Here is a 20,395-nt window from a genome sequence, read left to right on the forward strand (position 1 = left end):
CACAAGCGAACGGCGCGGCGGTGCATCGGCAGGTTCCGTCTCTGCGAGCCGCCGCTCCGGCGAAAGGCGTCGCGCAAGCCAGCGGCCGGCAGCTTCCGTCTCCGCGAGCCGCCGCTCCAGCGAACGGCGCCGCACAAGCAAACGGCGCGACGGCGTATCGGCAGCTTCCGTCCCCGCGAGCCACCGCTCCAGCGAACGGCGTCGCGCAAGGGAACGGCATGGCGGCGTATCGGCAGCTGCCGTCTCCGCGAGCGACCGCCCCGACGAACAGCGCGACGGCGTATCGGCAGGTGCCGTCTCCGCGGGCCGACGCCTCGGCATTGTGGCGTTCGACGCCGGTGCGCGCCATGACCACCTACGGCCCTCCGGCCACCGGTGCCGCCCCGCCGGTGCCCATAGCCATGCGGGCTCCGTCCACGCTGTCGATGCCGTCGCCGCACCTGCTGCAGCAGCTCATGGTCTTGGCGGGGTGGGGCGCTTCTTCCAGACCGCCGTGGCTGCAGAGCTACGTGCAGGGCACGCCGCCGCCGTTCTCCACCTCAGGGAGAGGCCGTGGGATGCAACAACCTTTTGCGTCTTCACGGATACCACGGATACCGGGGGCTAGCGCCAGCGGCACCGCCGTAACCGTGCAGAGAGACGCCGGCGGCGATCATCTTCCCAAGGATACTGGCGCTGGCCGCGGCAAACCCGCGAGCGAGAGGTCGCTCCAGATCGTCCCTGCTGACGATGGTGCCGGGCCCAGCAAGAACGTGCCACCGATCGGCGGCAACGGCGATGGGGCTGGCAAGAACGTGACGCCGGTCGCCGGCGGCAACGGCGATACCGCCGTGGCGCTTCTGGGCCCTGTGCTTGCTATTCCGTCCACCGGCGTCGTCCGCAAAGGGAAGGCCGCCGCTAAATCGCCGAACGGACGCCTACGGAAGCCGCGCGCGCCCAAGGGGAGCAGCACTCTGGCGGGACCCAAGAAGGTCCCCGGCAGGAAACCCGCCGCCGACAAACCGGCGCCCACGAACCCCGGCGCCCAAGGCAACGACCAGCCCAAGACCGTCTCGCCTCCAAGCAGCGGCAGGAAGAGGAGGAACGCCGCCCCGGCCGCGGCCTCGCCATCGCCGACGCCGAGCAGCGCCACACGGTGCAGCCTCGTCGCCAGGATGAACGACAGCAACAGCACGCCCGGCACGACGGCGGCGGCGCCAGAAAAGAAGCACACAGTCCTGACATGGCTGATCGACGCCGGCGTGCTTCAGGAGAAAGAGCAGATCTTCTACGTGCCGGGGCCGGAGGACAAGGCGAGCATCAACGCGAAGGTCGTGTCCGGCGCGGTGACCAGAACGGGTATCAAGTGCAGCTGCTGCGACGGCGCGGCGGCGATGGCGCTGCCGGCCTTCGCGTCGCACGCCGGCTCCGCGGACGGGCCCGCGGCGCCGTGGGAGAGGCTGCTGCTGATGTCCGGCAAGCCGCTGCTGCTGTGCTTGCGGGAGGCGTGGGATCTGGAGCGCGTGAAGATCTTCCGCGCCGAGGAGGAGGCGCGGGCGGCGCTGGAGCAGGACCGGGAGCGGAGCGCGCAGGCGAAGAAGCGGTCGCTGCTGCTGCTCGCCAAGCAGGGGAGGAAGGGAGGAGCCCGCGCCCTCGCCGTCGACGGCGGCGGCGACCGGAGCGACGACGCGTGCGGCGTGTGCGCGGACGGCGGGCAGCTGCTGTGCTGCGACAGCTGCCCGTCCACCTTCCACCCGGAGTGCGTCGGCGTGCAGGTCCCCGACGGCTCCTGGGCCTGCCACTACTGCCGCTGCTTCCTCTGCTCCGCCAGCGACGGCGCCCCGTCCACCTGCCACCAGTGCGCCCGCAAGTGTAAGCAGGCCGCCATGGTCACCGCCATGATCATCTCTCATACTGACGAAAATTGCTGACTGACAACGCCGCTGCATGCACGCATGCAGATCACAACCACTGCCGCACGTCGCTGTTCGCCGGGCACGAGATCGGGCCCTTCTGCAGCGAATCCTGCAACAAGGTGGAAACAGCCGCTGAAACATACACTTTTGCTTTCAGCAATATTCTTATAGTACCACTACTACTGCCACAGTGAGTGACATTGACAGAGAGTGTGGGCTTTATGATTTCAGATTGCCGCGAAGCTGACCGAGATGGCGGGGGTGACGAACACCGTCGATGAAGACGGTTACTCCTGGTCCCTGTTGAAGATCCAGAAGGACACCGGGGACTCCGCCGACGTTCTCGAGTGCAACGCGAAGCTGGCTGTGGCTCTCGGCGTGTTGGATGAGTGCTTCAACCCTGTCAAGGACCGGCGCACCGGCATCGACATGCTGCACCAGGCCGTCTACAGCCTCGGGTAAGCTCAAGCTCTCTCTCTCTCTCACAGTGTCACTCCAGGCAGGCAAATGAATATTCATCCGGGGGTGGCACTGCTGTCTGAAGAAAACTTAGATTGGTTGCTTCAGAGTGGCCTGTTATCTGAAGATCAGACTCAACTCTGATCTGTTTCTGATGATGATGGTGTTTGTTGGGCATGTAGGTCCGAGTTCAAGCGCCTGAGCTATGAAGGTTTCTACACCATGGTGCTGGAGAAGGACACAGAAATAATCTCGGTGGCCCTCTTAAGGTATCCTTCGCTGCACCTATGTACATTAGAGATTTTTTTGAGGCAAAAAAAAAGATACAGTGATTGTAAGTAGTTTATAGATATAATTTATGATTTCAAGATGTGTACTATACATTTTTCCGAAAGAACAAAAGATGAAAATATATTAAAGATTTTTTTTTTGGAGTCAAAAAAGTAAACAGATACAATTTCTTAAAATGTTACAAACATATTTTATATTTTATGAATGGTACGATTTTTAAATTACACAAACTTTTTTTACCTGGTATAATATTTTTCAAAAATGTCACATACTTTTTGTTAAACGCATGAACCAATTTTTTTAATGCTATATTTTTTTAAAAATCACAGTACAAAAAATGAACACATATTTTTAAATTCTCAGTGAACCATTTTCTGGAAATTATGTATATTAAGTTATTTATAAATGTTATATGTATTCACTTTTTTAGGAAAATATATTAAAAAGATCAAAAGCAGTACATTTAGGGCATCCTTGAGGCGAGGCTCGCTTGTGTCTCAACACAGCTGCGCACGCACATGTATGGTGATGTCCACATAGTGTTGGGCTTTTGCGTGTAAGCAAGGGTGGGTGTTTGTTCCCAACTGATGATGGAGGCAAATGTGTGGTTTGTACAAGTGTCCAATAAGAGAACGGTGCATAGCTCAGTTGGCAAGGCGCGGGAGTTCGCACCCAGCCCACTAGTGTTCGAGTGTCGGCTCATGTGCTTGGTGCTCACGGAGTTTTCCTCTATGAGAAAATGCCAACAGGCTAGTCTAGACCGGGTTGGTCTTGTTTTTTTAACAAGTGTCCAATAATCCTGCAATTCAACATAAAATAAAAAATAATAGCTGGAGTATTTTTTAGCCTGCATGACATAAATAGAAATGACCACACACAAATATATGTGTAAGCAATATTTTGGTCATATCCAAGGTAGCAATGTCCACATCACCAACCAACCTTTTTCCTTCCATTTTTCATTTTTTTTATAACGTATTCCCCAACCAAATCTACAATTTCCCATAAAACAAAATGTAGAAAACATTTGGCTAGCCAAATGAGTGTCAAGTAGATGACAAGACAATGATACTACTCTTAATTTGCTTGAGCGTGTTAGCTGCATGTACTGCAACTTTGGAGGCTGATGGAATTTGATGTGAATAGTGTATATATATTTATGAAGCAGGAATGAGACATTAGGTTTCTGTGATATCCTAGCCTTTTTAAGCTTCCAATCTAGTACTACATAGCATCCAAAACCAAAAAATCTATGCATCCAAAACCAATAAGTTTGTCTCTTAATTTACTTTGCAGATTCCATGGCAACAAACTCGTAGAGATGCCGTTCGCGGGCACGCTGCCGCACTACCGGAGGCAGGGGATGATGGGCCGCCTCGTCAAGGCCGTCGAGCAGGTGGTTCACAGATCAACAATTGTTTCTCCAGCGGGGATCTTGTAAATTTTGATCTGACGCATGCGCATCACTTGTGTTGCCAGGTGCTGGCGACGGTGCAGGTGGAGAAGCTGGTGATTCCGGCGGTGACCGAGGTGGTCGAGACATGGAAGAGGTCCTTCGGTTTCGCGCCCATGGAGCCGCGGCTGAGGGAGGAGACCAAGAGGCTCAGCATGGTCGTCGTCACCGGAACCGTCATGCTGCAGAAGCACATTGCCAGGCAGCAGACTGCACACGGCGACGAGGAGAACCAGGCGCCGCCGATGACCGAGGACGAGCTGGCGTTCCTGGAGATGAGCTGGCCGCTCTCCAGTTTCACCGACCTCGTGGCCGGGATTGCGTTCCCGCCGCCGTCTGGTGTCGACCCGCTGGCCACCGCCGTGAGGGGGCTAGGTATGCGTGCCCCGGGGACGGGCGGCCGGCGGTCCTGCGGCGGCGAGGCAGTGGGCTCGAGCGTGTTCCAGATGCCTAGCTATGCGCCTGCTGCGCACGGCGCCAGTCTACGCCTCGGCATGAACAAATAATCATGCCGGTGTTCGTGCAATGACGAGGAGACTTCTGAAGATTCTTTGCGCCTTTCTTTATTTGATTTGAGTATTGAAATTTATAGCTACATGTTGTTTGTTTCGAAAAGGCGAAAATTTTACCGATTACTCTGAAATTTGGGCATTTGGACTGACCACCCTTGAAGTTTTGACATTTGGAACTTATTTACATCAATATATGCTTATCTTGGACATGGTTTGGGAATTCCAGTTTATGTTATAAGGGGATATATATTGCTTTTCTTTTTAACAGCACGGCTTGTGGAATTTTTTCTGGGGAACTTCTGAATCTTTGTCGTACGTCATTTACAGTATAGTAGTTTCCAGATGATGCATAATAAGGCTCCTAGGCTAGATGGATTTCCCTTCTGACTTTGCCAACAGTATTGGCATTTATTACCTCTGGACGCTGGGGGTTCAGTAACGGAGTATGTAATAACTGATAAAGTCGTTTCATCAGTTCAAACTGCATTTACTAAAGGTAGGTTCTGCTAAGAGCAAAGATAATAGCACAGCCGGCTGCTGGCTATATAGCAATGCCACGTCATCATAAAGCCTTCTCTCATATAGTAGTCTGGCGTTTTGGCTGGCTATTAGCATGGCTCCATTTAATATGAAGTATTTATTGCTTGCAGGTGCATATGATCTGCTGTGATCTACAGTAAACAACATCTTTGTGGCCATTTCAAAGAGCATACATATACATGCCATCCATGCAACCAGGAAATAGGAAGACTGACTGGCATTTAGGCAACAAACATATGTCATACAGCATCATAGTACTCCAAACATGTCACACAGCATCATACTACTCCATAGCATCATGAGTAATTACTTAAGATTACATAAGTCTTTAAGAAAGCATTCAGCAAACATAATAGATAACATCTCCGGCAAACAAGCCGTTCACGACCACAAGCAACAATCATAGTTTTGATCTGGACGATGACAAAAGTCATAAAGCATGGAGGGTACTTCGCTGGAAAGGAGCAACCACTCATTTGCATCAATAACCTTCAATCACTGTATGGAAAAGGAACCGGGTCAAGCTTAAAAATTTAGCCAATGCAAACTTACAGCATGTGACATCAAGAAGTAACACTGAGTAGTAATGCTGGAGAAAATCACTTCTATAAATCCTGTATAGCTACACAGGTTCAGTAAAAACAAATACTGTAACAATAGGAAGAGGAACAAGCTATAAAGAAGACCTCACTCTCTATACAAGCATGTTGGCAGATCAAATAAATTTCTTGAGCAATAATACATTCACACTGACTAAACTATAGAGTACAGAACTATTTGGTTAACGAAAAGAACAATTTAAGATCAGAGAAAGTATACCTATAAGTAACAGCTGCCGCAATCACCACATCACAGCTCACTCCTGAAATAAAAATGCATGTAACATATCAAAGTTACAGTAAAAAAAAGGAATATGAACATGCAGATATCAATATCCCACCATGATTAATTATGATGGCTGTTTTGAAACTTATGCCAGATATGCTCGACTAAATCACTTTTAAGTTGGGCATGCTGTGGACGAGCACGAATAGTAGCTTTTCTACGCAACACATCTGCGAAACATAGATTACCACCAACATTCACTTCGGGAGGTAGAGCAAATGAAGCCCCCGGAATCTCATTCAAGTCAATATGAATTTTTGCCTGCTCTCTCTCATCTTCGATTATCATATTGTGGAGAATCACACAAGCCCTCATGATCCTTCCAACACTCTTTCTCTTCCATAGACGTGCAGGCCGACGGACAATGGTAAAACGGGACTGTAATACCCCAAAAGCGCGCTCGACATCTTTCCTTGCCCCTTCTTGCTTCTGGGCAAACAACTTGTGTTCTCTATTTGGGGAAGTGGTATAGTCTTCATGAAGGTAGCCCATTCTGGGTATATACCATCAGCAAGGTAGTAACCTGTGGTATACTCATTCCCATTGAGAGAAAATTGGACTTGAGGGGCTTCTCCTTTCAGTGCATCAAAAAACAATGGGGATTGATTGAGCACATTCAGATCATTATTTGACCCAGCAACTCCAAAAAAAGCATGCCAAATACGAAGGTCCTGGGAAGCAACGGCTTCTAGGATCATCGTTGGTACTCCATAATCGCCGCGGGTGAATTGCCCTCTCCATGCAAGAGGACACTTCTCCCATCGCCAATGCATGCAATCAATACTTCCTAGCATTCCAGGGAAACCTTGAGACTCGTTAACCTGAAGAAGACGCTCAACATCCTCCCGTGTGGGGCGTCGCAAGTACTCCCCACCAAAAACCTGAATCACCCCCTTTGCAAACTTGTCCAAACACTCTAATGCAGTGCACTTCCCAATCTTCAAGTACTCATCAAGTGCGTCTACAGGGGTGCCATAGGCTAGCATGCGCATGGCTGCTGTACACTTTTGCAATGGCGAGAGCCCTATTCTACCAGAACAATCTGCCCTATAAGTGAAATAGGGGGACCACTCACCTAGGGCATTCACAATGCAGAGGAAGAGACCTCTATTCATACGGAATCTTGTACGAAACATACTCTCGGGGTAGAGTGGATCTGCAGCAAAGTAATCCTCCACCAGACGCTCGTGAGCACCTTCATGATCCCTCCGAATGACCTTCCTTGGACCGTATCGTCGCTGCAATGATCCATATCCGAGCCTAGCCTTGATTTTTATCATGAGCCTCTCAGCAAAGGAGTCTAGGACGTTTTGCTCAGCAACATAGGCTTCCATGATTTTGGATGGGGCTAGCTCATCAGAATCATCTGTGTATGATGATGAATCGGACATGGTGGGTGAGGAAGATGGGTCGGTAGGCTTGGTAGGAAGATGAGAAGTAGAGGAAGGAAGATGGGTTTGGGTGGAAGAGTTTGAAGAGGAGATGGAGCATTATATGGATGTGTCTTGTTTACCTGGGCGTATAATTACTATGGACTGCATAGAAGTTAAGTGTAATTTGACTATTGACTACATGAGTTTTTCCACTCCATGGTTATCTGGAATGCATAGAAGTTAAGTATAATTTGACTATTGACTAGATGAGTTTTTCCACTATTGCATGGTTATCTGGACTGCATTGACTACAATGTAACTAGAGTACTGGACCATTGACTACAATTTAAGTACATGACCACTTTTAATTAAGACAACGGACAGTAGAAAATACCTTAGACCATTTTGCCAAATAGCTTCTCCCTTAAACACTTCAATGCCAACACATGCTCAGATCTCACATCTTCAGGCATCCCGGTTGTGTCTTGCATCACCAATGAGCGATATGTTTCTAGCATGACCGACTCTTTGTGATCTTTTGCCGCAAGGTGAGCAAGCTTCCGTGCTTCAAGATTCTCAGCAGAAACACGCCTTTGGGTCTCTAACATCTCTTTGCGGCCTTCATTTGCTGCATTCTGGGCATCTACAAACTTTTGAAGCCCATCTTCAAGATCTATTATACAAACTTCATCCTTTCTTTTTCGTTTCTGCTTCTCCTTAGCTTGCTTGCCACTCGGTGGACGTTCATCTTCATCATCATCATCATCTATAGTGGAATGCTTCCCTACTTTATCATCAACACTAAACTTCCTCTTGTCCGGCTCCAGATCTTCTAGGCGTTCCAAATATGCGTCCCATTTTGGTTCCTTTTTAAGAATCTCCCAGCAATGCTCAAACATAAACGGACCATATTTTTTGTGATCTTCCTCATAAGTTTGCATTGCCCTCTTCTTTAAATCTGCATCAGATTCACCACTAGCATACAAAGCACTAGCCTCCTTATAACTCGCACAAAACCATGCAACCCTTTTCTTAATTCTCCCAAAGCGATCTTTCACTTGCTTGACTAGTCGTTCCCTGTTTTTTGGGGTGGTACTATTGTAGACAGCAGTAACATCTTTCCAATATTGTTCATTCTTCCTGTAGTTTGATTGGATTGGGTCATTGGAATTATTCAACCAAGCACTGATCTACAATATTATCAGAAGGAGTTAATTGAATTTGCTAGTAATGAAACTCATGGAGCCAGCATGAATGCAAAAAGAGACATACCAATCGAAGATCTTCTTGTTTTGTCCATAGCAAGCGTTTTTCGGTCCTTCCACAATCACCACCATTTGTGTCATCGCCAGCATTGACTGGTTGCGGTGAACTCCCATTGTGCATAGGTTGTGTGGGGCCTGCCGTGTTCTGAAAGTAACTAAGGTAACCACCAGGTGGGTGAGAATCCACTCCCCTGCTCAACGACATAAAGAAACGAAGAGCGATCAGCACCGAACTACATGCAAGTATATACTCAAATTTGTAAAATCTGAATACAATACATTTGAGATGCATACTAGTTGATCACAGCAACTATTTAAAGGAAAAATAATCTGAATTGATCACAACAACTATTTAAAAGAAAAATCTGAATTGATCACAGCAAGTATTTAAAGGAAAAATCTGAATTGATCACAGCAACTATTTAAAGGGAAAATAGTTTATGCAGTCATATATCATACACACTATCATGTGGAAACTGAAAAGTTACACTACACTGCAATCCAAGATTCAGCAAACGAGAAGTCATGTGCTCCTGTACATCAAAGAAAGATCATCTAGCAGAAGAAATTTTTCTTTTTCTATCATTACTAAGCTACTAAAAATGAACTCTGAAATTAGACAGTAGAGTAGTAGATAGATTTCTGATGTTGTATCATCTAACTAGCATATCATACAAGTGTGTCAGCAGCTCTAAGAAATGACACCACGATTCAGAGTTGAGATAAGCAATGGAGAAAATTCATACCATACTTGTGGATCAGAGTAGTCCATATTGCCAGCCATGTACCAAGGTGATGTAGAGTCACCTGAAGGAAATATGCCCTAGAGGCAATAATAAAGTTATTATTTATTTCCTTATAATCATGATAAATGTTTATTATTCATGCTAGAATTGTATTAACCGGAAGCATAATACATGTGTGAATACATAGACAAACAAAGTGTCACTAGTATGCCTCTACTTGACTAGCTCGTTAATCAAAGATGGTTATGTTTCCTGACCATGAACAATGAGTTGTTGTTTGATTAACGAGGTCACATCATTAGTTGAATGATCTGATTGACATGACCCATTCCATTAGCTTAGCACCCGATCGTTTAGTATGTTGCTATTGCTTTCTTCATGACTTATACATGTTCCTATGACTATGAGATTATGCAACTCCCGTTTGCCGGAGGAACACTTTGGGTGCTACCAAACGTCACAACGTAACTGGGTGATTATAAAGGAGCATTACAGGTGTCTCCAAAGGTAGATGTTGGGTTGGCGTATTTCGAGATTAGGATTTGTCACTCCGATTGTCGGAGAGGTATCTCTGGGCCCTCTCGGTAATACACATCACATAAGCCTTGCAAGCATTACAACTAATATGTTAGTTGTGAGATGATGTATTATGGAACGAATAAAGAGACTTGCCGGTAACGAGAATGAACTAGGTATTGGATACCGACGATCGAATCTCGGGCAAGTAACATACCGATGACAAAGGGAACAACGTATGTTGTTATGCGGTCTGACCGATAAAGATCTTCGTAGAAAATGTAGGAGCCAATATGGGCATCCAGGTCCCGCTATTGGTTATTGACCGGAGACATGTCTCGGTCATGTCTACATTGTTCTCGAACCCGTAGGGTCCGCACGCTTAAGGTTACGATGACAGTTACATTATGAGTTTATGCATTTTGATGTACCTAAGGTTGTTCGGAGTCCCGGATGTGATCACGGACATGACGAGGAGTCTCGAAATGGTCGAGACGTAAAGATTGATATATTGGAAGCCTATGTTTGGACATCGGAAGTGTTCCGGGTGAAATCGGGATTTTACCGGGTTACCGGGAGGTTACCGGAACCCCCCGGGAGCCATATGGGCCTTCATGGGCCTTAGTGGAAAGGAGAAAGGGGCAGCCCAAGGGGGCTGCGCACCTCCCCCCTCCCCTAGTCCTATTAGGACTAGGAGAGGTGGCCGGCCACCCTTCTCCCCCTTTCCCCCTTGGGAATCCTAGTTGGAATAGGATTGGGGGGGGGGAGTCCTACTCCCGGAAGGAGTAGGACTCCTCCTGCGCCCTCTCCCTGGCCGGCGCCCCCCTCCCCCCTTGGCTCCTTTATATACTGAGGTAGAGGCACCCTAGAACACACAAGTTGATCCACGTGATCTATTCCTTAGCCGTGTGCGGTGCCCCCTGCCACCATATACCTCGATAATACTGTAGCGGAGTTTAGGCGAAGCCCTGCTGCTGTAGTACATCAAGATCGTCACCACGCCGTCGTGCTGACGGAACTCTTCCCCGACACTTTGCTGGATCGGAGTCCGGGGATCGTCATCGAGCTGAACGTGTGCTCGAACTCGGAGGTGCCGTAGTTTCGGTGCTTGATCGGTTGGATCGTGAAGACGTACGACTACTTCCTCTACGCCGTGCCATCGCTTCCGCAGTCGGTCTGCGTTGGGTACGTAGACAACACTCTCCCCCTCGTTGCTATGCATCACATGATCTTGCGTGTGCGTAGGAAATTTTTTGAAATTACTACGAAACCCAACATCACCGATGCAGGCAGGCGGTGCCCAACAAGGACCTTGAGCCGTAGGACCCGATTCACTTGGTTGCTGCAGACTAGCCGCCAGAGACTCTTGTGGTCTTGGGGGGATCCAAGTGCTTGTTCTCTGCTTTGAAGGGAAGGCCGATGGGATCCCCGGCAGCGGGGCGGACTTAGGCGCCGGCGAGACCAGCAGATGCGCCGGCGGCGGGACCAGGAGATGCGCTGGCGGCGGGGTGAGCAGAGGCGCTGGTGGAGGGGCTTCACGAGGTGCCGGCACACGCGTCTGTTTGGACTGCTGACCCATCTCCTTGATGTGCGCCGGCGACAGTTCTAGGGTTCGGGAGAGGTGGCGATTTGGGGAAATTTGGAAGGCTTGATTTGGCGCGAGGAAGCTATTTGGGGCGACGGCACGGGCTGATTTTTGCGCGCGAAGGAGGAAGGAGAAGCGCGGGAGGCGGGAGAGGCGCAGGGGATCGAGAGCGCCGACTCTAGCGCTCGCCACGGGCTGCAAGCGGGCGCAAAGCTCTCGTATCTTGTGCCGCAGCCCGGCGCTTGACGAAGCGCCCGTTCGCTTCTCTCTCCCTCTTTCTCTCCCCTCCAGATGTGATTTGGCTGACGTGGAAGGGCTTATAGCCAGCTGAGTCAGCCTTATTTTACTTGCTCTAAGGCATCCTTCGTTGCACTATTTTGTTGTACATTTTCCAATAAAAAGTGCATTGTATATTTTTTTTCTAAAGAATGTGCTTTGCCTTTCCTGTAGGGGCCTGAAAACTTAGTTATCTTGTGGGTGTTCGAGACTTTTAGTTGCATCATTTGTAATAATTCTGCTGCGGCTACTTCTGACTGGAGCCGAGAGCTGTAAATTGTATGCTTTGGTTGCCTTTGCTTTGTCAATAAAAAGTTGGGGCAGGGGGGCAACCCCTTTCGTTTCAAAAAAAAAGTGCTGTACACATTATTTTTGAGGAAAAAAAATACTGTCCACATACAGTAACTTCAAGTTGAGATGGGCCTCGTGGTTTAGCTGAGTTTCCTTCCTGTGTACAGGATTTGGGTTGTGCATCTTTGGCTACGTGACTTCCATTAGCAGAGATTAGTATAGTACTCTCTGTCTCAAATTACTTGTCACTCAAATTATAGTTCTACATACATACATACATTTCTATTCATTTTCGCAACAAGTAATTTGGTACGGTGGGAGTAGTTTCCAGACGAACCGTAATGGGGCTGCTAGGCTAGATGGCTTTTTCGTAGAATTTTAGAAACTCTATTGGCATTTTGTTGGTGATGATATCTTATTCATGTTTAATGAATTTTATCACGAGAGGAAATAATCGACTACAATAACCGTCCGATCCTGAAAAGGCACTCACGTCACTCTCTACGGAGGGCGGCACAAACGACCCCAACCACTGTTGCCCACAGTCCATTCCCTCCTCTCACCGGACATGGCCGCTGCCAGATGAAGACATCGGGCGAAGCCTGCCTCGGCGAACGGCGGTGGTAGAGCAACCCCCTTCTCGTGTGGCCTGTCGCCCTCGCCGACATAGCATACTCACAAACGATAGCTAAAGCCGGGGTGACGGATCTAGTGGCGACATTCCTCGGCGGCAGGCGAGGAGGTTCAGCGTGATAGTTCAAGGGGCGGCCCGACATGCGAGAAATTTGAGCTCGGTGCCCGGTTCTGGTGGTCATGTCGGCAGCTCGTCATGCTCAGAGCACGGTTAATAATATAGCCGGCCGGTGGCTATAACATGTTGACATGTCATCTATATATAGTCAAGGTAATAGTCAACATGTATAGTAGTGAGCTACAAGAAAGTATTACTTTTTTATCATATGATCCACCATACACTCTCACATAGCTTCTTGGAACCCGTGCTACAGCCGACTGTAAATCTATAACCCGCTTATCTTCTCTCTCCTCTTCTCTCTCACCCAACTCAACAAAGATATAGTATTTTAAGTCTTACAGCCCGCCTACGTCACCTTATTATACTTGCTCTCATGAGACGACATCCATCTGATGTGGCGGCAGGCGCTTGGCTGCTTGGCTGTAGCGCTCGGAATTGGGGCGGCGGCCCCTGTTTGCATCCCGGGACATGAGGCGCACTAGGCTCTCTGCTCGGAGGTGAACCACGGCGGTGAGGTGTTGGACTTCCGCGAGCGCGGTGGCCGGCCAGCAGCGCTACGGTGCACGGCTTGCTGGTGGTGATCCAGATCCGGCCAGCCAAGTCGGGAGTAATGCACGCTATGCTCCAGCGACCTCCTATGGCCCCACGATGGTGGTGGTCACCACAAGATCTTCAGGAGTGTTCATCTCTCAAGATCTAGTGGTTGACTTCAGCGGTGAGATGCAAATTATGGTCGGCGACTTGACGCGGAGGAATGGTTGTGCAACGACGACGGTTGCATTGCATGTAGATGTTGGGATCATAGAAGTGGTGGCAGCAACACTTGAGTGAGTTCGATGGTAATGCTACTCGAGCACCCGATCACGAGCTCCGGTGTGGAAGTCTAGGCCTAACCCGAGCTGGTTATACTTCGTAATGGCAATGTTTTTTTACATCGTTATTTTGTTGAAGGCATTGCTCGGATACACTCGAATTGATTCTTCAGTGTGAAAACCAAGATTCTGGCTTAATGGTTGGATCCGGTGATGATGGCGCTTGAGTGTCACTTCCTTATTGAAGCAATTGCTATTAAAAGAACCTCCTCGTATGTGCGGTTTCATGAGATGGTTTGTGGGGATATGATCATTGTTGTAGTTTCCCGATCGCGGATCTAATCGCTTTGGATTTTTCTTCTTTTCTCACCTACTCATAGCTTTCGTCTTATATGACCTTTTCATTTGCCGGCATGCCTTTTATGTTCATGCATTGGTGTTGGCTGTGTGCATTCTAACTATTCAGAGATTGTGTGTGCTCTTTGGGTTGTATCCTCTCGATGCTCTTTTTTAGACAATAAAACTCACCCTTTGTCCTAAAACTGGGATTTCTCACTGTAATTATGGTGTTTTAACTTTGTAACCCTTTTTTGCAAGCATTTTAACATTCAAACTCATGATCATACTACTACCATTGACATTGGCGCTGACAGTTTGGACTTGCTTATTTTAGATTATAGCGAAGCCGTCAGAGATGGCGGGAGAGATGAACAGTGTCGCCAAATACAACTATTCATGTCCTATGCTTAAGGTTGAGGACACCAGGAACCCTGTAGAGGTGTTAGAGTGCAATACGAAGCTGGCGGTGGCACTGGGCGTGCTGGATGAGTGTTTCAACCCTGTCAAGGACCTGAGCATAGGCATCGACATGCTCCACCGGGTCGTTTACGGGCCTCGGGTATGTTAAGCCAAAGCACTCTCTGTCAGGCAAAGGAACAAGCCTCAGAGTAACACTGCAATCTAAAGATCAGGATCAATCTATATTGTTTTCAACTTTCTATGTGTTTAGCATGATGTTGTTGATAAGATCGGAGTTCAAGCGGCTGAGCTACGAAGGGTTCTACACCACGGTGTTGGAGGACCCGGAGATCATCTCGGTGTCCCTGCTAAGGTATCCTTTGCTGCACTACTGTATTGTATATTTCCCCATAAAGTGTGCTATACATTTCGTAGAAAAAGAGGGAAGCACATTACAATTACAAGGATTTCAAGTCGAGATGGGCCTCATTTGTGGTTTAGTTGGGGCTCAGAGTGACACTGCTATCTCTACATCAGAATCAATTTCTATTGTTTTCGACAAATTTATTTTGTGATCAGTTGTGTTGGACGCTAACTAGGAATAAAGAATTTACGGTCAAATCCATGTATTTGAATGTTATTAATTCTAGCTCTATTCCTAATTCGAAACATGTTTGGCACGTCAAAGTACCCTTGAGAGTTAAAGTGTTTATGTGGTTTGTACACAAACAAGTCATTTTAACTAAGGATAACTTGATAAAGCGCAATTGACAGGGTTCCACTCGATGTAGTTTTTGTGATCGGGATGAATCCATCAAACACCTCTTTCATCATTGTCCCTTGGCAAAAATACTTTGGCAGTCAGTTCATATACTCCTCCGAATAATATTAACATGTTATTTGGAACGTGGCTTGATGGGGTTGAGCCCCAAACAGCGAGACACATTCGTGTAGGAGTTTGTGCTTTATTATGGGCTATCTGGAATTGCAGAAATGATTTGGTTTTTAACAGAACAACAAATACTCATTTTTTACAGGTTATCTTCCGAGCCACTGCGTTTAACCGCATGTGGTCACTACTCACTCTGATGGAGGCCAGAGAGCGTTTAGTTACTGGATCTGGTAGCACAGGTTATTTTCAACCGGTTTGGATGGCGGTCATGTAATAGAATAGGCAATTAGTTTTCCTATCTTTGTTCTGCTAGCCGGTTGTGGCTTCATCTTTTGTTTTTTAGCTCTGTGTGAACACATTTTCTTTTTTCTTTTTTGAGACTTTGAGACCTCTGTCAAACTTTTTGCTTGATAATAAAGATGGCTGTATGCATCGCTCTGATGCAGAGGCCAGGGATATCCCCTTTTGGGAAGAAAATGATGTTGAGAAGATAAGAGTTCAAGCGGCTGAGCTACGAAGGATTCTACACCAAGGTGTTGGAGGACCCGGAGATCGTCTCTGTGTCCCTGCTAAGGTATCCTTCACTGCACTAGTTTTTTTAGAAATGGAGGAGGGCCCCTGGCCTTTACATTTGGATAATGCATGTAACCACTTTATTAATTATTTACACAAGACTTTACAAAGTCATACAACAGTAAGACTAAAGCCACTGTTTATGCAACATCTGTCGCTACTCCTATCCAGTTAATGTAGGGATGCTGATAGTCTGCCTAATACCAAACAGACCTTACAGCCAAACCTAATATCTAAGACCTGAGGTCCCAATCAGGCCGCCTGCCGCCTGCCGGGTATGGGGCATCCACCAGTCCGGTGCACTCCTCAACCAAGACGTCTGCCGTGTATGAGGCCGCCGCAGCCACCTGCCACCAATCCATCTTCAGTGTTGTACTGTTGCATCTACCTTGTCCGGTCTAGCTGCCGTTGACGCCACCACGACGCCAGACATCGCCACCATCCTGCGCTCGTCCATCATCACACGCCCACCGGCGAGACCCCGCTGCTCCATGCCGCTGAGACCCGGCCGTTGTCGACGTGCCAGATGCCACGCCGCTCCTCCGACGCGGAACACCATCTTCTGCCACTGGTCCCACCCCCTCCACCTGCAGTTCCTCAAACGGAGCACCCCAAACACCCCAGGCGCCGCCTCCAAGAAGGGTATGACACACGCAGTGCCGCCGCCGCCCAATCTAAGGAGATTTAGGGTTTTCGCCCGGGCATGGGGTCGGGGCGGAGGGCAGGGACCTCGACTGCGCCTGCAAGTAGGAGAACGGCGACCCTGGTCGTCTCCACCGTCGGGATGAACGAGTCATCCAGAGTTTCCTCCGGTCCGATGTCACCTCTACCAGTCCCCGCGAATGCACCGAGGCCGACGACCGCGATCGTAAGCCACCAAGTGCAGCGGGAGAGAGCCTGCAGCGCGGAGGAGATCCACCGGCGACTCACCGCCCATGCAGTCAAGACGCCATCCATCCACCACCCCGCGAACGTCGCCAGCCGAGGGCGCCGTCGCCATGCCTAACGGGGTCGCCGCCCCCGATCCAGGTTCCTCCACGAAGGCCGGAGTGGTGAGATCTGCCGCGAGCGACGAGATCCGGCACCACGCGGCCGACGCCATCGCCCAAGCCCGCCGTTGACTTATCCCGCCGCTGTCGGGAGCCCGCACGCTGCGGGAGTCCCACACTCATGGATTTGGGCACCCATGCTCCGCCGCTAGTCGTCCGCCTCCGGGATCCGCCACACTGTCGGGAGGGCCGCACCCCGCGGACCAGGACGCCCGCGCCGCCACGGATCCGGGAATGGGAGGAGAGACCCTGCCGCTGCCGTCGCACGCACTGGCTTTGCCCGGCACCGACCATCGGCAGCGGCAGAAGGGAAGAAGGGCGTTAGAGGGACTAGGCGGCGGCGGCGGAGCCCTCCCGAGTCACCCGCGCGGGCTAGTGTATTGTACATTTCCGCATAAAAAGTGTACTACACATTTCTTAGTAAAAGTGGGAAGCGCAGTATAAGTACAGTGATTTCAAGTCAAGATGGGCCCCGTTTGTGGTCTAGCTGGGGCTCAGAGAGACACTGCTATCTGAAGATCAAAATCAATTTCTATTTTTTTGACCAATTTATTACGTATTTAGTATGATGTTGTTGAGAAGATAGGAGTTCAAGCGGCTGAGCTATGAAGGGTTCTACACCATGGTGCTGGAGAAGGACCCTGAAGATGGTCTCGGTGGCCCTGCTAAGGTATTGTACATTTCCTCATAAAAAAAGTGTATTATGCATTTCTTAGAAAAAGAGGAAAGCACAGTACAAGTATAGTGATTTCAAGTCGAGATGGGCCTCGTTTGTGTTTTAGCTGGGGCTCAGAGTGACTCTGTAATCTAAAGATCAGAATCAATTTCTATTTTTTTCGACAAATTTCCAATGTGTTTTGTCTGTTGTTCTTGAGAAGAACGAAGTTCAAGCGGCTGAGGTACGAAGGGTTCTACAACATGCTGATGGAGAAGGACCCGAAGATCGTCTCGGTGCAGGCCCGGCCCTGGGGGGGGGGGGGGGGGGGGGGGGGGGGGGGGGGGGGGGGGGGGGGGGGGGGGGGGGGGGGGGGGGGGGCGACCGCCCTGGGCCCCCCAAATCCAGGGGGCCCCTCCGATCAGGACGCAGTTCAGATCTGTGCATGTAGCAACGAACTGACGACGCAGCCTCCCAGGTAGCCAACGAAGACTACGCGATTATTACGTCGTTCTATTTACTTTCTTGCGATCACAGGGGCCAAGTAGCGAACAGAACCCACGCTGAGTTATTGGGCCTGGCCCGGCGCGTGGTGAAGGTAGCGCACAATGCCCTAGTCGATCTAAAAAAGCGCCCTAGTCCCCTTTTTCAATCGTCGTGGATGCCCACCGCCGACACCAAACTTCAGTCCGCAATCGTGGGAGAGCCATCGCCGCCGATGCCACGACGCACGGTGATGTAGGAGGACCACGCCGGTTTACTCGTCATCCTGCTTTGGTAAGGATCGTTTTCCATGCTTTTATCGAATCTTGTGTGGTTTGTATGGATTATAAGATTGCTCCCTTTCGTTGCTCCAGATGGAAAAATAGTCACCATGAGTAGGATTTTCTTTTGGCATTCAAACTTAGGAATTATGTGGAAAATTAGGACCATGGAATGATGTCTACTGAAGCGGGATTAACCACTGAAGGTGCGTCCAAATCTTTATCAACTCATCTACCTGTTTTATTAAATCGGTGAACAATGTTATAGTTTTGTAGTGATGCCGCAAAAGCTTTATCTCAAAGGCATTCCGGTGGTTCCTAACCTGTAGAAGATTTGGACTTTTATCTCGAGAATCAAAGTTCACAGAATATATTGCTTTTGGATCTGCAGATGATATCAAGTAATATACTAGATCTTCTGTTAAACTGTCTTCTCACATAGTTTATGAAACTTAACTCATTATTTGTATTATCTCTAGGGCTTAGAAGATGGTTCTAATGCTTCATCAACGAACAAAAATCTTATGAAGGATGACATATATACGGAGATTTGGATGTGATGAACTGATGATGATGACCGAGGTATGATGCATTATGCGATAAATATTGTCCTACTGGAAGTAGCATGTGCATCTTTCAAATAGCTATATATTTAGGAAAACCATGTGTGATTTCTAAATGTCCCAAGAGAAGTTAAATGGTTTGGTGATGTTATGCATTTGGAAAAAAATATATTAATGACACTGATACTGATACCTTCATCAACCAATTCATCTAGGAATGTAAGAATTTTTTTAAGGTAAAATATTAATTATTTGATTTTGAATAGATTTTAAGTGTTTAGTGATAGCATTTCACATATACATATGTTGAACATTGTTTTGATGTTTATATCAAGGGGCCCCAGTTTCTAGTCTTGCCCCGGGCCACGGAAATCTCAGGACCGGCCCTGTCTCGGTGGCCCTGCTAATTAAGGTATCCTTCGCTGCACTAGTGTATTGTACATTTCCCCATAAAAAGTGCACTATAGATTTCTTACAAAAAGAGGGAAGCACAGTTCGTAGTGATTTCAAGTCAATATGGGCCTCGTTTGTGGTTTAGTTGGGTTTCCTTTCTATACAAAAATGGGTATGGGTGGGCCTCGCATTTATATGATAATGTCCACCTGAGTGTATTTAATTACTTATTCCCAAACAACCTTCTTTCCTCCCTTTTTATTTACTAGCAAAAGAGCCCGTGCGTTGCAATGGGAGAGAAAACATAACACACGCTCTTAACTCAACAACCATCACTCAAGACCACAATAGGTCCATCTCCTTTATTTTTGCGAGGCATCATATTTGTGTTGCCGCTTATCCTCCTTCTCACCCTCGCCAGCGATGGCCTTGGTGTTCATACAAAACAACAAAAAAACATGTGTTGAATATGGTTAATCCTAAAGCGTCTCTCTCTCCCTCTCTCCTTCCCCCCTCTCTCTGTGTGTGTGTCTCTCTCTCTCTCTCTCTCTCTCTCTCTCTCGCTTTCTCTCACTCCCGCGATGAGAAATCTGTTGTTTTCCCCTGCGAAATCATGTGTAGTTATCCGTGTTTTCTTTTCCCTATATGATTATAGTGGGGTGTTTATTTGCAATCTGGATCGCCGCCGGTATGAAAAAAACGAATCTTGCGCTATAAATTATAAGTTTGCTTCTATAACAATATTTTAAAAATATTTAACAAGTAAAATTAACATCATATTTAGATTCCACACATTTTTCTAATAAAATTTCATATATAATATGTCGAAATCGAAGTTACGATTTAAAAGATACAGATAATTTAGAAAATCATTTCGTTTGACTCAAATATATTCCAAAATAATATTTAAAAATACTTAACAGGTAAAAATAATCTCATATTCATATTCTATATATTTTTCTATTCAAATTTCATATATAACATGTTCAAATTAGAGTTACGGTTTAAAAGATACGGATGATTTTAAAAAGCATTTGTTTGACTTAAATATGATCCACGGATGAATTACCTAAAACATCAGGGGGTTTCGAAAAATGTAAAATAACGGTTCGGGT

At 48.0% G+C, this 20,395-nt stretch overlaps 1 protein-coding gene, 1 long non-coding RNA gene and 1 pseudogene across 2 annotated transcripts; 1 reads left to right on the top strand and 2 right to left on the bottom strand.

The window, feature by feature from the left end:
* The first annotated feature begins 1,373 nt into the window (after nt 1-1,373).
* LOC125547331 (increased DNA methylation 1-like) lies at nt 1,374-4,604 on the top strand. The gene is made up of 7 exons (XM_048711246.1): nt 1,374-1,851; nt 1,941-2,014; nt 2,127-2,353; nt 2,537-2,623; nt 3,942-4,041; nt 4,125-4,295; nt 4,335-4,604. Exons 1-7 carry the CDS (start codon nt 1,374-1,376, stop codon nt 4,602-4,604), a joined length of 1,407 nt encoding a protein of 468 aa, XP_048567203.1.
* A 748-nt stretch (nt 4,605-5,352) lies between these two features.
* LOC125549447 lies at nt 5,353-7,371 on the bottom strand (annotated as a pseudogene).
* A 1,293-nt stretch (nt 7,372-8,664) lies between these two features.
* LOC125549448 lies at nt 8,665-11,478 on the bottom strand. The gene is made up of 3 exons (XR_007301342.1): nt 11,217-11,478; nt 9,420-9,480; nt 8,665-8,864 (listed from the first exon to the last, which is right to left on the bottom strand). It is a non-coding gene; the product is annotated as an uncharacterized LOC125549448 (long non-coding RNA).
* Between the last annotated feature and the right edge of the window lie 8,917 nt (nt 11,479-20,395).

The sequence above is a fragment of the Triticum urartu genome, chromosome 3 (genome assembly GCF_003073215.2).
Source record: "Triticum urartu cultivar G1812 chromosome 3, Tu2.1, whole genome shotgun sequence".
Classification (NCBI taxonomy): Eukaryota; Viridiplantae; Streptophyta; class Magnoliopsida; order Poales; family Poaceae; genus Triticum; species Triticum urartu.